Source organism: Aristolochia californica, unplaced genomic scaffold (genome assembly GCF_029961685.1).
Source record: "Aristolochia californica isolate CCGP_79_NKW_82.1479 unplaced genomic scaffold, dmAriCali1.0.hap1 SCAF_16, whole genome shotgun sequence".
Taxonomy (NCBI): Eukaryota; Viridiplantae; Streptophyta; class Magnoliopsida; order Piperales; family Aristolochiaceae; genus Aristolochia; species Aristolochia californica.
Window position 1 is genome coordinate 19,066,185 of NW_027181837.1, and position 18,842 is coordinate 19,085,026.

An 18,842-nucleotide genomic window follows, 5' to 3' on the forward strand; every position below is an offset into this window, starting at 1 on the left:
AGTTGCCACGTCACAAGTAAATATACCCGTGACTGTGCAAGTGAGAGAGCAGAGCTCACTTCAACTTGTACTACCTATTGATTTGCCGGTTCACTACTTGGGGAAATGCGTACGGGCCGGGGCGAACTGGCCGCCTTCGAAGAGCTACTGGAAAACGATTTATTGCTTCCCAGCGTCTTCCTGTTCTCGCTCGGAAATTGAAAATCTAGAGTGCTTTGACGTGCCTATCCGAAAGAAAAGAACTGCAGACACTGGAAGATGGGAAATAGGCGTGTTTTTTTCTTCCCCCTTTGTTCTTGTTCTTGTGTTTGTTCTTCTTTTTTATTGTTATTTTTATTTTTATTTTATATATTGTATTGAAACCTGAGAGCTGTTACAATAGCTTAGCTGTCTGACTGCATGCTATGATCCTTTTTTCTCTTGTAAGGTCTAATTTTCCATATCTCCGTCATGCTGCAATGATGCCATTTTTTTTGAAGTAATAATGAAGTTGATTTGTTTTCTTCATCGAGTATTTATTTTGCAGAAATTACGATACTATTTTTCTCTCTGAGGTCGTCATTGCATAAAGTATTGAGGCGTGGATTATAAAATAATGTCGGGTGACCGTGACCTGAAAGTATGGGTGTCGGACAAGCTTCACTCGCTAATGGGTTACTCGCAAGTTGCAGTAGTGCAATTTGTAATCGGGTTGTGTAAGTAGCTGAAGTTATTTTTCTGAAGCGCCATTTATGTATAACATGATTGCTAGTTCGCTATAACATCCTATCACTTTTGCAGCTAAGAAAGCCTCGTCACCTGCAGAAATCACACAACAGCTCATTGGTTTTGGATGTCCTTCATCAGCTGATACTCAAATTTTTGCTGAAGAGATATTTAATAAAGTGCCGCATAAATTAACTGGTCAAAGCGTACGTTTCCAGCAGAACTTCTCCATGCTTTGTAGTTTTACCGTTCTAATTGTTTTTTTGTGTTCTTATTTTAAAATGATCTTAGCACCCTATTCTTTATGGTATATGAAACTAGAATTTTTTTTTATCCTGCCAGTTGTTGGGGATAACAGCTCCAGGTCAAAGCTTTTGGCTTGTCTCTGTATCCTATCACATTTGGTGAAATAGGTGTTTAATTTTCTGATTGTGGTTTGGGCTTTTGGCTCAATGGCCTAATGAGGAGGATGGTTTCTAGTGTGAGGTATTGGGTTCAAATCTCACTTGGGTATGGGGTTCTACATTAAGGCTTTCTGATTTATTTGGACAAGATATGCATTCTCTAGTGTCATAGTCAACATTCTTTTCTTTTCCTTTTTTCTGTTTGAATGATAATGATTATGTTCTGATCAACAGTGTTTAATGTCATTGTGTGATATGCTGGCATATGCGTTTACTTGAAAATTATCTTCACCTCTCTGAAACTGAGAGATGTGCGATAATGTCTCTATCTTTTCCAATATCAAATGGAGTACATATTCCCGACAGACAGACGCACAAGCCTTCTTCTCTGTTGGGTTGTTTGCACCAGATTGAGGGCTGGATTAACTGCACATTAGTAAGTATCCCTGGGGGGGGGGTTTGATCCGTGAAGCAGTGAGGTCTGGGAAGATATGATCTATTTCTTGAATTTTGATGAGCAGAGGGGTCTTGCCTGAGTTCATTTTGAAGTCAATTTCTTCAAGTTCCGTAGAAAGAAGCTCCTAGTCAAAATGAAGCTCTTGACATCTCAGTCTCAGCCAAACCAAGAGATTCAAAGGAGCCTTTCCTAAGTAATCCTTCCAGCAAAGCAAATGCTCCTAGAAGCGATATTTTTTATTTTCTTCTGAACTGAGGTCTCTATTTTTCCTGAACCCACAGTTCTAGTTTATCTTGAAATGATAAATTTCTTTTCTTCTGAAGTCATATTTCTTGCAGCAGCATCAAAAGTTGCGCCTAAAGCCTCATTCCGGATGATCTTAGTAGTTTAGTTTGATGTTATTGGGGTTTCCCTGAGCTTGTCATGTTGTTTGTCCTGCTGTTTCAAATGTTTTTTGTATGGTAAAAGACGTTGTCGCCGCTGAAAAGAGGAAAAACAGATTCAATTTCTTTCTTGTTTGTACCCATTCACCTTTTGAACTTTTGTACTTGGTCTAGTTGCTGTAATTGACTGATCTAATTGAAGTATCACTTATTTGCACTTTTAGGATGATAAAGTTTGAGGTAGATGGTCTACTTGTACTCAAAAAGATTGAGGCACATGGTTTATTAATCTCTACATTGGTCTCCTTATACACAAAACAATTGAGGCAGATGGTTTGTTAATTTCTAAACAATTACTTTTTCTTGGTTTCATTATGCTTTTGGTTATGCAGCACTACCAAAAAGAGGAAAGAGAAGCAGCTTTGTTGGTAAGGAAGCAAAGGACGTACGAAATTTTGGATGCTGATGATGAGGATGATGACAATGTTGGGACAACGCAACATGCTGGTGAAATTTCTTCTGTTACTGTTGGCTCTATGTCCAAAAAGGCAGATGCTCGCCAGAGGCATTTTAGGAGGAAAAATGAGAATGAAGATAGTGAAGAAGAAGAGGTTTATACTTATTTTCTTATTGAGTAAAAATTCTAATTTTTTTGTATGATAAGTTTGCAATGCATTGCGTCCGTGGGTGGCACCTTACACCCGTTTTGACTGTATTCTACATTGCAGGAGATTTCAAGGGGAGATGTAAAAAGACGAGTCCGAAGGCGAATATCAGACACGGATAGCAATGATGATGAAGTAGAGGTACGGGATTAAATTGCGAAGGTTGAGTCTTTCAAACTGTGGCATTTGTATTATGTGTGATAAAAATTATGATATGTAAAGATTAGCATAGCTGCTTTTTTTACAACATTTGTGATGAATTATATGAAAGGGTAGTTTGGTCATTTCACATTTGTCAGATTTTTTCTTTATGTTAGGAGCAAGTTTGTCTTGGTGTATGTATCATTTAAATTTTTAGTTAATTTCGAGTTTTAATTGGGGAATTATGGTGAGTTGAGTATAGAGGGGCATTTTTGACTTTTGGCACATCTTGACTTAATGAGGGTTAACACTGGGGGGTCAAATTCTAAGCCCCTCCGTGAGTGTGGGAGGTTGCACATCTTTCTCCCTCTCTTTTCTCGCGTTCTCGTTTCTCTCTCTTCTTCTCTTTGTTTCTTCTCAATTTTCCACTTCTACAATTTGCATGAATTATTCTTCTTGGATTAGGTGGAGAATAGTTTCACATTGATGTTTGTGTGATTTGTGGCCTTGTTAAGAACTTGGGTTGGGCACCTTCTCTCTAAGCTTGATCTTTCGGAATGGTTGTCTTCTTGGTATCATGGCAAGTATGATGGGCCTTTTTTGATGTATGGAGCTCCATGCAAATAGATAACAAATTTGAAGACTCTTAGAGGACCCACACACATGAGGTGCGGTGTTGCAAATGTGCCTACATTTAGTTGTATAGTAATTCACGATGTTGCATAAGAACTTAGTTGGATCTTTCTACACTTAGCTTGTGCTTTGATGTCGAGTCCATTTATTTTGATAAGTTTTATCTATTTATTTACTTTGATTGTTTTTTGTCTGTGGCAACATTGTTAATTCTATAAGGAGTTACTTATTGCCTAAGCTACTAATGACAAAAATCTGTGGAATTTGGTGTGGTGGATAGTTATTTTTTTTTTTAAATGATGCTGATTTTTATTAAGACAAAAGCTCAAAAGAGCAAATTACAAAGGAGGGAAGCCTTCCCAAACAATGAGAGATTGCTGGGAAGTTCTGAATTTTGCCAATTTATCAGCCAAAGAGTTGGCTGATCTAGGAATGAGATTCTAATTACAATGGATAAATGATACAATGTCAGCAATACACTCTGTGATAGGCCAGTGGCGCCAAGGGGGAGAGCTGTCTTTGGAACACCAACTGATGACAATCTTCGAGTCTCATTCAATGATTAACTTGCCATGGAGACGTTCATTGAAAATTCGGAGGCCGAATAGATGAGCACTAACTTCAACAATATTAGAATCAACAATGCCCACCTGCCCAGCATAAGAAAAAATAGGGTCTCCATTGTGACCTCTGAAAACCTGCTCCAACCGGTCCAAGACAACCAATAACACTACCATCGAAATTGAGTTTGATGTAGTCGCAAAGGGCAGGATCCCAAATGGCCATAATTGGAGTCTTGCAGGGGCCAATCATATGAGCGATCAAGTTCTAATTTTCCCGAAAGGAAACACCCGATAGAGTGGCAAATTCCTTCCTTATATGAAGCCATCTTGAGATAAGGCCAACGGCATGTGAAGCCGTGTTGTCCGGGGTGCAAGCTTTAGAGTTAAATTTCCGGTTATTTTGCTTGAGCCAAATGCACCATGGAACATGCGCAAGACAAGCCGAAAGTATTAACTTGCCCAACCGAGGAAGGTGAATCCCTTTAACCATCTCAAAGGTGCCGAAGAGGTCCTAATGTAGCCCCATTGGGAGCCCAATCTTCTGAAAAATCTTTATCTAGACTTGCCAAGAAAATCTAGAGTGTAAGAGGACATGCTGGACTGTCTCATCGCATACACCACAAAGGGGACAAGAAAGATCAGGGGCGGTGAAGCCTCTTCTATGAAGGTTGTCAGAAGTAAGGATCAGTTGTGGATATTTATTGTTTAAGAAGAGAGAATTGTTGAGCACGTGGTTCTTTCTTTCATTTCATCCTGGTCGCATTTTACAACTATACATAAAGATATATTTTTGAGTGGGAGTCTTTCCAAATTTCTCCCTAAAGAAAATTTGGTTATATTACATATGTATTGAAGAAATCTTATTTTTTCATGGATTTTCTGTGTATTATGAGAAGTTCATCAAGAAAGGATAAAAACACATACCACACATACCTCCCCAAAGAAGGCATAATAATTTTTTTGAAATGATGCTGAATTTTATTAAATCAAAAACTCAAAAGAGCAAGATTACAAGGGGGGGTGGGGACCTTCCCAAACAATGAGAGATTGCTAGGAGGTTCCGAATTTTGTCAATTTATCAGCCAATTCCAGCCAAGGAATTGGCTGATCTAGGAATGCGATTCCAAGTACAATGAATTGTGGACACAATGTCATCAATACAATCAGTGATAGGTCATTTGAGCCAAGGAGAGAAGGCATAATATGAAAATTGTGTAACTACTTTTTTAGCAAACCAGAAAAAAATCAACATCCAAATGAAAAGAAAACTTGATGTAACATTCAAGAAAGGATGTGAATCTCCCTCATCAAGAGTTTGTAAGGAGAACCTACTTCTTGATAAAGTGCCAGCCAAGTAATTAGCTCTTTTTTAGAGTAAATTTTAGGATTTTCCAAGGAAGAGTATTCCCTTTTGAGATTCAACTGATAACTTTATCACGTCTTTTTCCACCTTGCCAAATCTCCTTCCATATACAGAGAGGTGACAAGCTGAAATTTTGTGCTTGAGTCTTTATAAACTTGTGTATTTTGTTGTAATTTTTTGGTGTAGAATCTTATCATGTATTTATGTGTGTTTTGTTTCACTCTGGGTCTCCAATGCCCTGGAAATTGACCAGCAGCATTAACATTGTGCCAGTTCAATGTTGACAATCAGCATTTTTAATCGTGGTCTCTCTCTCTCTCTCTCTCTCTCTCTCTCTCTCTCCTTTCTTGATACTTAGTTATCCTTCAAGCATATCTGTGCATGTACTATGTTAAGAAACGATGTCCTCTTCATCACCTGATGGTCGCAGGACAATACATTGTGGATCTGGGCTCCTGCTTTGTTGTAGAAAAAACTACTTTAAAGCGCTACAAGGGCAGCAGAAACCAGGAAGTTAGCAGTAATTGACTGTTGATTTCTGTACCTTTTGGAAATGATGCTCTTATTAGCCTTGACAAAAAAAAAAAAAAAAAAAAATCCATGTTGGCCATCATGGCAATAAAGTGCCTTGCTTGATAGTTTATGGGCAAAAGTTTTCGTAGCTTCACTTTCTGTCTTATGGTAAGAGTCTTTTCAAGGATGATGTAGAGTCTTTTCAAGGATGATGTATCTGGTGAAAAAAAAGTACTGGGTAAGATACTCTATGAATTTCACTTTTTTTCCTTTATTCCATGCCTTTTCATCCAGGATGATGAACAAATGTTTTCTAGGTATTGTGTCATTCTGGAAATTTCTACTAGCATTTTTTGCTATCCAATTTGAAACAGCTGGGCTTTCTTCTTGTGCAGTCTGAGGAAGCCAGGATACGTGATCAAGAAGAGCGGGTTCAGTTAGAGAGAAATATAAGGGCACGAGATGCAGCTGGGACAAGAAAGGTACATGAGACTTTTTTACATCTATAAGAGAACTTTTTCTTTAAATGACAACATATATTATAGAAGCTTGAAACTCTACATACTGCATGCGTCATTTCTTAGGTATCATTAGCTAATAATGATGACCTGAAAATGGAAGTGTGCCACCATCATTAGATTGTGGTATTCTTCAATAAGCATCTAGACATCCTTTAGTTTTAGTCTTCTTCATGGCGCCTAGCTTTTTCTGGTTTTATCCTTTTTATATGAATTATCTTTCTCGCATATGGTCTGCATTATTTTCTCAGTATCTCTGTTCACTATATGTGGATGAATGATTCACAGTATCTTGATGTGCATCCTGGAAGAGAAGCGAAATGGGTTTCATCTTTTCTTTTTTTTTTAGACAAAGGAATTTTTTTGAATTGGAAAAGAATATAAGAGGCTCAATCTAATAAAATAATTGGAAAAAGAGCACTAGGAAACATAAATTATGGCAGGAGAGCAGTTGGAGAAAAGTGGCTGAGGCAGTGAGAGAATTGAATTCATGATCTCAAATCTGTTGAATTTATGGGGACAACGAAAAAAGCAATAAAACAACTGGTCCCTTGGCTTGGCTAGTCAATCTCCGGTATGACTGTAGACTCTTCTCTTTCAAAATTTGACATTTAAATAAGCCAAACTGATGAGAGAAAATGTTCTCTCTTCTTTTAATTGTCCGGGAGAGGCTGTTATAAATGCTGGCTGCTATATGATGGAAGATGGTTGGTATCGTGATATAAATGCAGGCATAGAGTGTAATTGGTCTAATGGTAACAGATCCACCGATAGTATGACAGATAGACTAGCCAAGGAGGGGGTTGATCATCAAGCCTTGTGATCTCCTTGCTTGGGCCTCCTTAGTTGTTAGCAGATATCATCATTTTCAAAAATAAACATTTATTTCTTCAATTCTGTTTGATAAGCTGGCATGGTTCTATATTTCTATTGCTTTCTGATGCGCCTGTGCTCATTATAGTAGAATTTCCTTTCTAGGTTTCTAATTTTTAATATTTTTCTTTAAACAGCTGATGGAGTCAAAGCAGTCACTTAAGGATGAAGGTAACTTTTATTGGAGGATTCCTTTTCGATTTTTTTTTTTTTTTTTTTTGAGAGTTTTTTTGCCTTTCCTTTTCCATGTGTTTGCTCGTATTGTTAGTTTGAACTCATCTATTGTTGTTTTTGTATCAGAGGAAGCAATTCGAAGATCTATAGCACAGGAGGAAAATGAGACTTTGACTTTAAGGTTTTCAACTTCTAGATTAGTTAGTAATTATTTTATATTCTACCCACTTACGGGTAGAAGCCTTTTTGAAACTTTTACTTTGAATTTGACCCTACTGCTGCTGGTGTTCAGATTCCTCATTGTAACTAAATTGATTTCATAATATAAGTTATCAATAGCAAAAGATTTATTTCTGTGTTACGTATGGAGGCCGTTTATAGGCATACCCATCAATAAATAGGAAATTGCTATGCTGTCATTGTAGGAAATAGACTCTAGTTAAGACTTTTTAAATCTAGTTCTACTTTTTTTTGATGAATAGATGAATATATTAAAAACCGAGAGAAGAATACAAACCTAATGCCGGGGGTATGACTCCACAAAAATGTTGGAGAGAAATACCCGCTTTAGATTGGGTATCTGCCAAGTGGTTGGCAGATCGGGGAATATGGCTCCACTTACAATTTAAAGGGAAAAATAAATTACATATGTCATTGAATATATCCCAGTGACGCCATGGGGGGTGGCCGTGGTTGGCACACCAGTTGATGGCCACTATAGAGTCTCCTTCAATGCAAAGGGGACTAGAGAGGTTGCTAGAGAAGACTTGAAGCCCATGTAGGAGACCCGAAAGCTTTGCTGAAGTAGAATCTGAGATGCCAAGGGGGCTGGCATAGGAGAAGAGGAGATTGTCTTTTTCATCTTGGATGACACCACCAAACCCAGCTGGGCCTGGGTAGCCAAGGGCACTTCCATCAAAATTGAGCTTCAAAAATCTAGGGGGAGGAGGGGTCCAAAGTGCCATAGTTGGAGGGCGAGGGGGAAGAGATAGGCCAACACTAGATTTCCAGTTATTTCTGAAGTTTCATCCACCCAGATTGCTGAATTCTTTTTTATTTAATAACCAAACCGAAACTTGATTAGAGATTTGCTCAATCATAGCTTCAACAGAGGAGGTTTTGAGATTGAATTTCCTCTTATTTCTCTCCTTCCAGAGAGCCTAAATCTAGTTCTACTTGCTAGAAGAGAAACACAAAAACAGGAAACATCTTCTAACTTATACAATTACTGATTTTAGAATCTTCTAATTCAGTAACAAAAACCAAACTAATAACAGGAAACTACTAATTGAAAAGATTTTTTTTTTTTTTTTGAAGACTTCCTAACTTGGAGCTTTTAGCCAAACTAGCAAGTTGTAATTTATTTATTTATTGTGAAGAAGTGATGATTTAATTAAGCAAGTGAAAACAAACAGACAAACTAGGGAAGCATACCCCTTACAACAAGGGAGGCTCCCTGTTTAGCAAAAACATCAGCTACACAATTGGTAGATTTGGGAACATGGGACCAAATACAAGTAATGTGGGGAAGAATGTTCATAATAGAGTAGAAAACATCCCAATGTTGCCACAATAGGGTGGAGGGAGAGGATAACCATCTAATAATCACAGTAGAGTCTCCCTCAATGTGGAGCGGATTAGAGAGATGATCAAGGAAGATGGTGAGGCTGCTGAGGAGGGTTTGAAGCTCGGTAGAAGTGGAATCAGAGATGCCCATAGGGCTAGAGTATGACATGAGCTGAGAACCACCAGAGTCATGGAAAACACCACCAAAGCCAGCCGTGTTGGGATTCCCGAGAGAACTGCTATCAAAATTCAGCTTGATGTAGCCCAACTGAGAAGATTGCCACTCCTGCTTAATGGGAGGCCTAGCCGGAGAGCCCATCGGAGCAAGGGCACGCCAATTGTCTCTAAGGGGGCAGCCCGTGAGAGAAGAAAATTCCTTCTTGAAATGAAGTCACGAGGAAATGGAGCCAATGATAGAGGAGGTGACCCTTTCTTGAGAGAGACACTTGGCATTGAAATGCCTATTGTTGCGCTCCTTCCAGATGCCCCAAGGTATGAATGCAACACAAGTAGAAATGAGCATCTTGCCCAATTTGGGGAGAGAAACCCCAAGAAGCATGCGACAGACTGAAAGGAGATCCCTAGGCAAGCATAATTGAAGGCCAATCCAACTGAGGGTGCTGATCCAAACCGACCAAGAGAAGGGGCCTGAAATGAGAAGGTGGCTGAAGTCTCTTCCTCAAGACCGGGCAGGAGGCACACATGTTGTGATTACCACATGGCCTAAGATTGTCAATAGTGATAATTTTATTGAGCCCGACACTCCACAAGAAAAACTTAACCTTCTGGGGTGGGGGGGTGTATAAGCGCCATATAAGAGCCACCTCATGATCAAAAGATGACGACTGAAAGGGCGCCAATAGCCTCCGTCCACCAAATCATCGAGTCAACCATGGAATTTTTGGGTCTAGATGAAGAGAAGCTCCAAAAGGTGAGAGGCAAGTAGGGCATCCGAGTCGTCAAGGCCACGTCGGAGATGAAGATACCAGGAGCCAGATCTCCATGCAATAGCAATCGAGAGGCAACATTATTGAAGGAGGTCCTTAAGGGCCCAGAGCTGACCCGCCAATCCTCCCAATACCGAACTATGCGTTCATTGCCAACATGATACTTGTTAAGGAATAGTCCTACATGGATTAATGAGTATAAAACTCTTGAGTTTATTAGTTAGGAAAGAGGTTTCCTAAGTTGGCTAGTCATTTTGGGATGGGCCTTAGACCCAACTTAACAGTACTGAATACCCGATCTGAATAGAGGGAGGATAAGGTAGATAGCTTTCCAAATTGGAGAGAGCGGAGATTTCCTACCAATGATCCTGCTAGTTCAGCTTGGAAGTCACCATCGGCCTCCAAATACCAACAGTGTTGACTTTCCAAAACCACTTCAGGAGAAGGGCCATAGCTGTATGGCTTACTCATTTCTCATAAATGGAAATGTGTATGGCTTCTTCAAGTGGTCGAGAGGACTAAGACAAGGAGACCCTCTATCTTCTCTCTTATTCAACTTGATTGGCGAGTACCCGTCTTCTATTTTCTATGTAGCAAAAGAGAAAGGTTGGATCCGACCCATTGTGTGGGAAAATGAGATTAACACCCCCCTTCAATTCGCCAATGGCACAATTTGTTTTTGTGAAGGATCTTTGGAGCAAGTTGGTAGAGTCAAGGCCCTTCTTGTTCTTTTTGAGATTACCTCTGGGCAGAAAGTTAATTGGGAAAAAGATGCCCCTCATTGGATTCAACCTCCCTGATGGTCTTGGTGAAGACCTTGCTCATTGCTTGGGATGCTCCTATGACCTACTTTGGCCTACCTCTGTTGATAGTCGGCTCGATAAAAGTTTATGGGTATCAATCCTTGAGAAGATGGAAGCTAGGCTTGCTACCTGGAAGGGCTGGTTGCTTTCTAAAGGCGGGAGATTAACTTTAACTCCTGCATTGCTGGTCTACCAGCATATTTCTTGTCCTTACTTCCTTGTCCCAATTTTATCTGCAATAAATTCGAAAGGCTGAAAAGAAATTTTCTCTAGAAAGGGTTAAAAAAAATTGAATTTAAGTACCACCTAGTTAGTTAGCCTGAAGTCTGCTAACCAAAATATCTTACTGGATTGGGAATTTGAAGTATTACGAAATGAACTAGGATCTCCTACTTAAAGTGGTTTTGGCGGCTCAATGTGACACCAAGCACCATGTGGGGAATTGTCACTAAGAAGCTGGGATGGAGCTTGAGATGGTGGTTGTCTAGAAGATTTAGATGGTGCTTATCACCTCTCTGGTGCACGCTCTATCCTTTGATCGGATATATGGGTGGGGCATCAGCCTCTAAAGGATGCATGACCTCGTCTCTTTCTCTTATCCTCCTTGGTTATGGACAATTGGATCTATAAAAACAATTGGGATTTGGGCTTCAGCCAGGGTTTGATTGAAATTGAAGCTCAAGGCCATCAACCTCCTTAGCTCCTTGGAGACAATAAGGATTAGGCCTGGCACCACTGGCAGAATGGTCTGGACCCCTGATGACAATGACAAATTTTCTGTTTCCTCAACTTATGGACACCTCAAAGCCTTCAGCAACTCCCAAGCTCCTGAGATGGTTAATGTTTGGAAGCTTTTGGGACCCCAAAAGCCCTGTTTTTCCAGTGAAGCAGCCTCCTCAACCATTCTCTCACAAGCAGACAGCCTAAGGAAACGGAGCAACCCTGTTTCTAACACATTATGTGATCGGTGTGGCATGGTTGACGAGATGGTTTCCATCCTGCTGATTCTTAACCCTTTCACTTGGAGAGTTTGGATGCATTTCTTTAAAGAAATTAGGCCTCAGCTGCTGCCTCCTCTACAACCTCCTTTCCCTCAGCTATATGGGCTGAGGCTGTCGGGTTTCTAGCCTCTGCAAGGGCCCCCTCTCTGTGTGCATTGCCCACACCTCGTGGAAGTTTTGGATTGAAAGGAACAACAAGTATTTTAATGGCAAATTCTCTACTCTAGCCAATGTCCAATCTCGGATATCTGGTGTGATAACTACCTGGCTTCATACTAGACCTAAATTCGCTGAACCTGTTGGAATTTTAAATAAAGAAAGCTGGGTCCTTAATACCCAAATGTCTAGTTCCTCTAGGTCAGTTCCAATGAAGGAGTGGACACCTCCTGCTCGTGACTCTGTCAAGCTCAATTTTGACGGTTGTGCTTTTGGTAATCCTAGCAGGGCAGATTTGGAGGGGTCATTAGAGATTGGGAGGGCTCCATTTTGCTGTCCTACTCGGGTCTTCTTGGAATTGGCAGATTCAACTGCAGCTGAGCTCTAAGCTCTCTTCCATGGTGTTATCCTTTTCTGCAACCGCATGCTGAATTGGAATGCCAAGTTGATTATTGAAGGCCTTTTAAAAAAAAGTTGATTATTGAAGGCGACTCCAAGGTGGTTATCAGATGGTGCTCCTTCTTTGACCCTCTCTAAATTGATCTTGGTTTCATGTACATAGATCAGCTAATTCTTAGCCGATTCTTTTGCCAAACAAGGAGTCTCCCTCCAATCTCTCGTTGTCTCGGTGACTCCCCTATTTAGGCTTGCTTTGTTTCCTTCTTGTTTTGCTTGAATGAAATTCACTTTCACAAAAAATAGAAAATTTCAGTTATAGTAATAAAATAGATTTTAAGACATTAGATCAATTGAAAGAATTTAAAGGATACCAATGGTATTTGTTTTTAACTAAGATCCTATAATATGGGTGATCTTATTTTTCTATATCCCTTGCTATTTTGTACTGCTCTATTGAGGTGTCTTTAGATGGCATCTTTATTTGATCAATAAACTAAGACATTAGCTTCCAAAATATTAAATGCTATTGAAGAAATGGATCATACTTATTTTAGGCTTCATAAAAAACTTAGATTCTTCATGTGTGAAACTCATTTTTTTTTGAATGTGGTGAAAAATTAGTGTAAAACTTGTGCTTCCAGAAATTATTGATCATCATGACATTGAAATGGATTTCTTGAGGTGGTTCATGCTGTAATCACTTCTGGCTGGAAAGAAAAGAAAGACTAAAGACCTGTAAGAGAAGAAAAAAGGGATTTGTTTCTTCTTTAATCTTGCTTGCACTATTTTAAAGAAAGTATTGTTTGCGTTATGATAAAGCATTTAGGTCAATTGCCATATCTAGAGTCACTATTGTCCATCATTTGAGGTCTTTGGTTTGAACCTATCTGTATTTGATGTAATGAGTCTGCAAAATAGAAAAAGAAGCTCCTTGCACTTGTTCAGACAAGAATTGCTGGCATGGATTTCTCATCATACTTTAAAAAATGTTCCAGGAAAGTATCAAGACAAGAGTATCTTAAGAAAAGAGAGCAAAAGAAGCTTGATGAGCTGAGGTATGTCTTGAGAACATTTCTTCTACTGCAGTGTAAGTTATTCTTGATTTTTGCCTTTGTTTACCCTGACAATTCAGTTATTGTCAATCTCAGGGATGAAATAGAAGACGAGCAGTATCTCTTTGCAGGTGTTAAGTTAACAGAAGCTGAAATTCGTCAAATGAGGTAATTGTTTTATTGTACAATGCTTCTATTCTCATTGTTAGATGTCTTTTCCTTTTTTTTAGTTGATTGCAATATCATCTGTTTTTTTTTTTTTTTTTTTTTTTTTTTTTTTTTAGAGAGAAAGAACTATATCATCGTTCATCGTTCATTAATTTTATTTTGTACCCTCTAGATGAAATTAAGCTGTTCTGAATCATGGTTGTGATGAGGATTAAACTGGATCTAATGCGTTTGCAGGCACAAGAGAGAAATTTATGAGCTTTCAAAAAAGCACTTGGAAGATCTCGATGATATTGGTGAGGTAACTTCTCATACATTTCAAGGTGTTGCAATACTATTTACTGAAAATAAATTTTGTGGATGGAAAAGACCTAAACTTCTCCAGAGTTGTCTTCTTACTTATGAAGGGGAAAATGGTTCCAAGTTGGATATCCCAAAACTTCTCCAGTGCTGTTGTCTTTTGACATTTTGGATTGTTTGACATATTGTTGCGTTTTTCCAACAATCCAACAATTCAGAGTCATCTATGTTTCGGACTTCTCAATCGATGGCTCGGCCAAGATATTTATCACATAATATAGCATGTTTGGTTGCATGATCAAACACAATGTTATCAACTTGATGATGCATATTCTTGCTACTGTCAAAAACTTGCTTGGCAAGGTTTGTTTACTATCACCATTACTAAATTGCAGTATAGGATGCCTGAAGCCTATGATCAAGAAGGAGTTATAAATCAAGATAAGAGATTTGCAGCAGCTGTGCAGCGTTATAGGTCAGTTTGCTTTCTTTTTCAAGCAAGAAAGAAGAAACAGTGAACTAAAAAATGCCCCTCTCACTTACAACTAGTAAACTAAATTTAAGTACAAAAACAGTAAACTAAAAACAGAAATTAAATTCATAAAGTCCAGACATGTGCAAGGGACTATTTCCAACTATATGTAACTAAAGCACCCTTTTTTTTATGAAGAGTGTGAATTTATTAAGCAGAGCTAGAAAAGGACTAAAGTACCCCTGGAATACATTTTTTAACAAGACTCTGCTAATATTTTTTTTTTTATATGCTGAAATCAAGGTTTTTGATTCTAGAAGTTAACTGGTACTTTTTGGAGAACAACTCTATGAATGCACAGTATCAGTAACTTCAACACAATTATTTTATTCAATTCCGTGGTATGGTTCTCATGTTTCTCTTTGTCATGTGAAGGGACCCAGGTGCTGCAGATAAGATGAATCCATTTGCTGAGCAAGAAGCATGGGAAGAACATCAAATTGGTAATGACTTTTTTTCTGTATGACTTGTAAATCCTAACAGATAGTTCATTTTATTCTGATTTTTCACTGGCATCACTTAACATTTAATCTTAATGACATCCGGAGCATGTTTTGAAACATGGATCTCAAATATTTCTATGTTTAACTCATGATGGAATTGTTCCAGGAAAGGCAACCCTACAGTTTGGTTCAAAAGATAAACAACAGAAATTGGAAGAGTATGAGTAAGTTATCTCACTGATTGCAGGTTTCTTATTTGCATCTTGAGCAGCTGCTCTTATATATGGTAATCTTCTTGTAAGTCGAGGATTTTCATGTTTTTTTTTTAATGATAGGTATGTCCATGATGATTATATTGAGTTCATCAAGGCCTCAGTGATGGATGGTATTCAGGTTTGTAAGGCCTAACTACCATCATATTTGATAACTAAATGTTAGGGACAGAATATTCTATTACAGCTTAAATCACTATCATATCATATTTCCCTTTCAGAATGAATATGATTTGCTGCCGGAGAAGGATGAGAATTTGAGTACAAAATCAGCATTGCAGAAGCTTCAGGTGACATGTTTTCTGTTATCTTTTGATTATTTCAGAAAAGAAACAGTGGGGCATGAACCTCCTTTGGTCTGATAGTAACCTTGATCATGTGCTGCAATGGAGATATTTTTTATATCTATTATTTGTTCATTTGTAAATAGTAATTAGTTTTAATATAAGAATAGGGGTACACAGTAGGCTTCAGTATGCTTTTACATTTCCCGATTAAAACCTTAGTAGCTAGTTTCCCTCTTTTTCCGATTCTTACCTTTCAATCATGCCTCCCTTCATCCAGGATGAGAGAAAAACTTTGCCTATCTATTCGTTTCGGGAGGACCTACTCGAGGCAGTTGATAAGTATCAGGTTTTACTGTTTCCTTAGCACATTTCTTGTGGTTATTTTCTTGTTCAGTTGTTGTGCCTCCAGATTAACTTGATATTTGTCTAATTAATAATTTGTCTGCTAAACTTTATTGACATATATCTCAAAACCATTGTATTTAGTTCCATGTTCCCAGATCTGCCAATTCTGTAGCTGATACTTTTGCTAAGCAGGGAGCCTCCCTCCAACCCTTTGTTGTAAGGGGTGTGCTTCCCTAGTTTGTTGTTTTGCTTCTTTGGTTAATAAAATTATTACTTTGTCAAAAATAAAATAAAAAATCTCAAAACCATAATGCAAGTCTTTCTTTCTTTAGCAATCCTTTAGGGAACTAATGCGGATGGATGCTGATGACTCAACTGTTAGGATTTTAAACTTGCCTTTTTTGAATTAACTGCAGAAGACTAGTGATTTTAGTAGAGGTAGTTTGGAAGAGAATTGCTAGTTTTGGCAGTAAACATCTGGTATTCACTTGAACTTGCAACATTGAGATCGTTGTTGTAGATGAATTAGAACATCTTTTTGCAATGTATTATCATTGATCTCCCACTTTCTAAAATTAATCAGACCATGCAAAATTAGCTATCGTGCGATAAATTTTGTGTGATTTGGAAATAGTGCACTTTTCACTTGTAAAACCATTAGTGGGGTTACCATTTTTCGATTCATGATATCTCTGAATGGTGATGGTCCACATATATTTATAGGAGCTGCTTCCATTGGCATTTCATGATGGAGGCTTATTTATAATCTTTTCAGTGACACCCTTAACAGTTTTTGTATAGTTAAAGAATTGTAGAGGAACGTGTTGCTGTAATCATTCAATTCTTTCAAGTTCTGGAGCTTACTTTTGTTTTTCTTTCTTCCTCTGTCATAGGTTATTGTCATTGTTGGAGAAACTGGTTCAGGAAAGACCACTCAGATACCTCAATATCTTCATGAAGCTGGATATACAAAAAGAGGAAAGGTATTAATCGGCTTCACAGACTAATAACAAGTCGGGAAAATGACAAATCGAGTAACGTTATTTCCATATGTTGGATAACTTATTTCTCAAAAAAAAATGTAGACTAACCACCTTAATGTAACTTGGCTCATTTATATGGATGGTATATTTCTTTTGACAGTTCATCTCCATTAATACTGAGATCTTACATTTAAAATAAAAGAGAGATCTTTGCATCAACCCTGAGACTTGGCCATCACTAGGCCTCTACCTCTCCTTAATGGGTTGTATTTTTTGTTGTACTAGTACTGCTCTTCTTGAATAATGGGTTGGCTGACGCATTAGCTAAAAGGGAGGTTTCCCTCTAGACCCTCATTGTATGGGGTCCCTCTTCTTGATGTATTTGCTAAGAAATTGAGTAGGGAGGAAGAAATTGAGAGGCTAAGAAAAGAACAAATCAAAACACAGGGACGGGAGAGGTGAAAGCACTCTTGGCAATCCTGGGATTTCTGGCTTTGGAGGGGTTATTTCGGATCCTTCCGGTAATAAGCTTTTCTCTTACGCCGGCCCTTTAGGCATATCCGATTCTATGTCAGCTGAGCTTTATGGCCTCTTCAACGGCTCCGTGCTTTCAGAGACAAGTGCAGCGGTCCTCTTCATATTGAAGGGGACTCGAAGGTGGTCATTGGATGGTGCGAGTGTGCATCCTCTCCCCCGTGGTGTCATTGGGACATCTTTCGGGAGATTCTAGAAATTACCTCAATTTTATCTTGTATTTGGTCTCACATTCCGAGATCCGCAAATTCGGCAGCAAATGTGCATGCCAAGCGGGGAGCTATCCTACAATCGCTTGTTGTTAAGGATCTGCTCCCTCCTCTTTTGTAATTTCTCTTGTTAATATAAATACATCTTTATAAAAAAAACAAAAAAACAAAAAAAAGAGAGGTGATAGGACGCTTGTTGAACTAGTATTCTGTGACAGGTTAGCCTATTCTTTTTGCTACTTAGAAACTAGAATGAAAAATGGAACAATTGCTGAATATTAGCTGTTGATTACTGCAATCCTTGTACAGTTCTAACATCTGTCTAGTGACTAACTTTGCCATTCAAGAACCTTTACTTGTTTCTTTCCTCCCGATTTTGTTTCCCTTATTCCTATCATTATTGTTTTAGATGATTTGGCTTAACTGTTATATTTTTTTTAGTTTTCTGTTACTTATTTACCTCCGCTTTTGTATAGATTGGATGCACTCAACCTCGACGTGTAGCAGCTATGAGTGTTGCTGCACGAGTTTCTCAAGAAATGGGTGTCAAACTTGGTCATGAGGTATGCCTACAAAATCTGTTTATTGCCATGAGAACGATATCAGTAGGATGCTCTTTTTTGAGGTAGATTAAATATTTCGTATATTTTGATGATGGAATTGGGGCCTAAAAGGGTCAGTTTGACTTTCTAATGGGTGTTGAACATGTCATAGAGACTTTAACTTAATTCATTTATTTAATTGACTTGTCTATGTTTGGTTCACTTTTTCAAGTCTTTATTTAGTTTGTCAATTTTCAGGTTGGTTATTCAATACGCTTTGAAGACTGTACATCCGAAAAAACTATTCTAAAGTATATGACTGATGGCATGTTATTGCGTGAATTTCTTGGTGAACCTGATTTGGCAAGCTACAGGTATAATCTAGGAAATCCTTTTTTCTTATTTTCATTGTTGTGTTTGATTGCTAAACATAATGTTTTTATTTTTATTTTTTATAAAGATGTATTATATTAACAATAGAAAATTTTCAAAGGAAGAGGGAGCAGATCCCTAACAACAAGAGATTGAAGGGACGCTCCCTGCTTGGCAAGTACATCTGTTGCCGAATTTGTAGATCTTGGAATGTGAGACCAAATACAAGAAAATAGTGAGGTAATATCTAAAATCTCCCGAAAGATGTCCCAATGCTGCCACGGCGGAAGGGAAGCACGCTCGCACCATCCAATGACCACATTGGAGTCCCCTTTTAACGGTTTTTCTGGGTTGAGAAGAAGACGGAAGAGAGAACAGAGAGACCGAGAGCGATGAGTCCTTTAATTTTTCTAATTTTTCACTCCGACTCTTAGTTTAGGGTTACATAATCTGTATAAATAAGATACATGGCCCATTGGGCCCACACAACAATTTGGATCAAACATAACAATCTCCACCTTGAGCCAAATTGCATCTAA

At 38.4% G+C, this 18,842-nt stretch overlaps 1 protein-coding gene across 1 annotated transcript in view; it reads left to right on the forward strand.

Annotated features, from left to right (window-relative positions):
• Nucleotides 1-123: 123 nt before the first annotated feature.
• Nucleotides 124-18,842, forward strand: part of LOC137952916 (pre-mRNA-splicing factor ATP-dependent RNA helicase DEAH1-like) — a 39,800-nt gene continuing 21,081 nt past the window's right edge. The window contains exons 1-20 of the mRNA XM_068800027.1: nucleotides 124-269; nucleotides 527-695; nucleotides 781-911; nucleotides 2,342-2,560; nucleotides 2,678-2,755; nucleotides 6,223-6,309; nucleotides 7,356-7,389; nucleotides 7,519-7,573; nucleotides 13,260-13,319; nucleotides 13,413-13,484; nucleotides 13,722-13,785; nucleotides 14,180-14,259; nucleotides 14,692-14,759; nucleotides 14,926-14,983; nucleotides 15,095-15,152; nucleotides 15,253-15,321; nucleotides 15,596-15,664; nucleotides 16,557-16,646; nucleotides 17,866-17,952; nucleotides 18,190-18,305. Of these exons, the coding sequence (XP_068656128.1) occupies nucleotides 596-695; nucleotides 781-911; nucleotides 2,342-2,560; nucleotides 2,678-2,755; nucleotides 6,223-6,309; nucleotides 7,356-7,389; nucleotides 7,519-7,573; nucleotides 13,260-13,319; nucleotides 13,413-13,484; nucleotides 13,722-13,785; nucleotides 14,180-14,259; nucleotides 14,692-14,759; nucleotides 14,926-14,983; nucleotides 15,095-15,152; nucleotides 15,253-15,321; nucleotides 15,596-15,664; nucleotides 16,557-16,646; nucleotides 17,866-17,952; nucleotides 18,190-18,305 (1,595 nt within the window). The 5' untranslated portion in view covers nucleotides 124-269; nucleotides 527-595. The remainder of the gene's footprint in view (nucleotides 270-526; nucleotides 696-780; nucleotides 912-2,341; nucleotides 2,561-2,677; nucleotides 2,756-6,222; nucleotides 6,310-7,355; nucleotides 7,390-7,518; nucleotides 7,574-13,259; nucleotides 13,320-13,412; nucleotides 13,485-13,721; nucleotides 13,786-14,179; nucleotides 14,260-14,691; nucleotides 14,760-14,925; nucleotides 14,984-15,094; nucleotides 15,153-15,252; nucleotides 15,322-15,595; nucleotides 15,665-16,556; nucleotides 16,647-17,865; nucleotides 17,953-18,189; nucleotides 18,306-18,842) is intronic.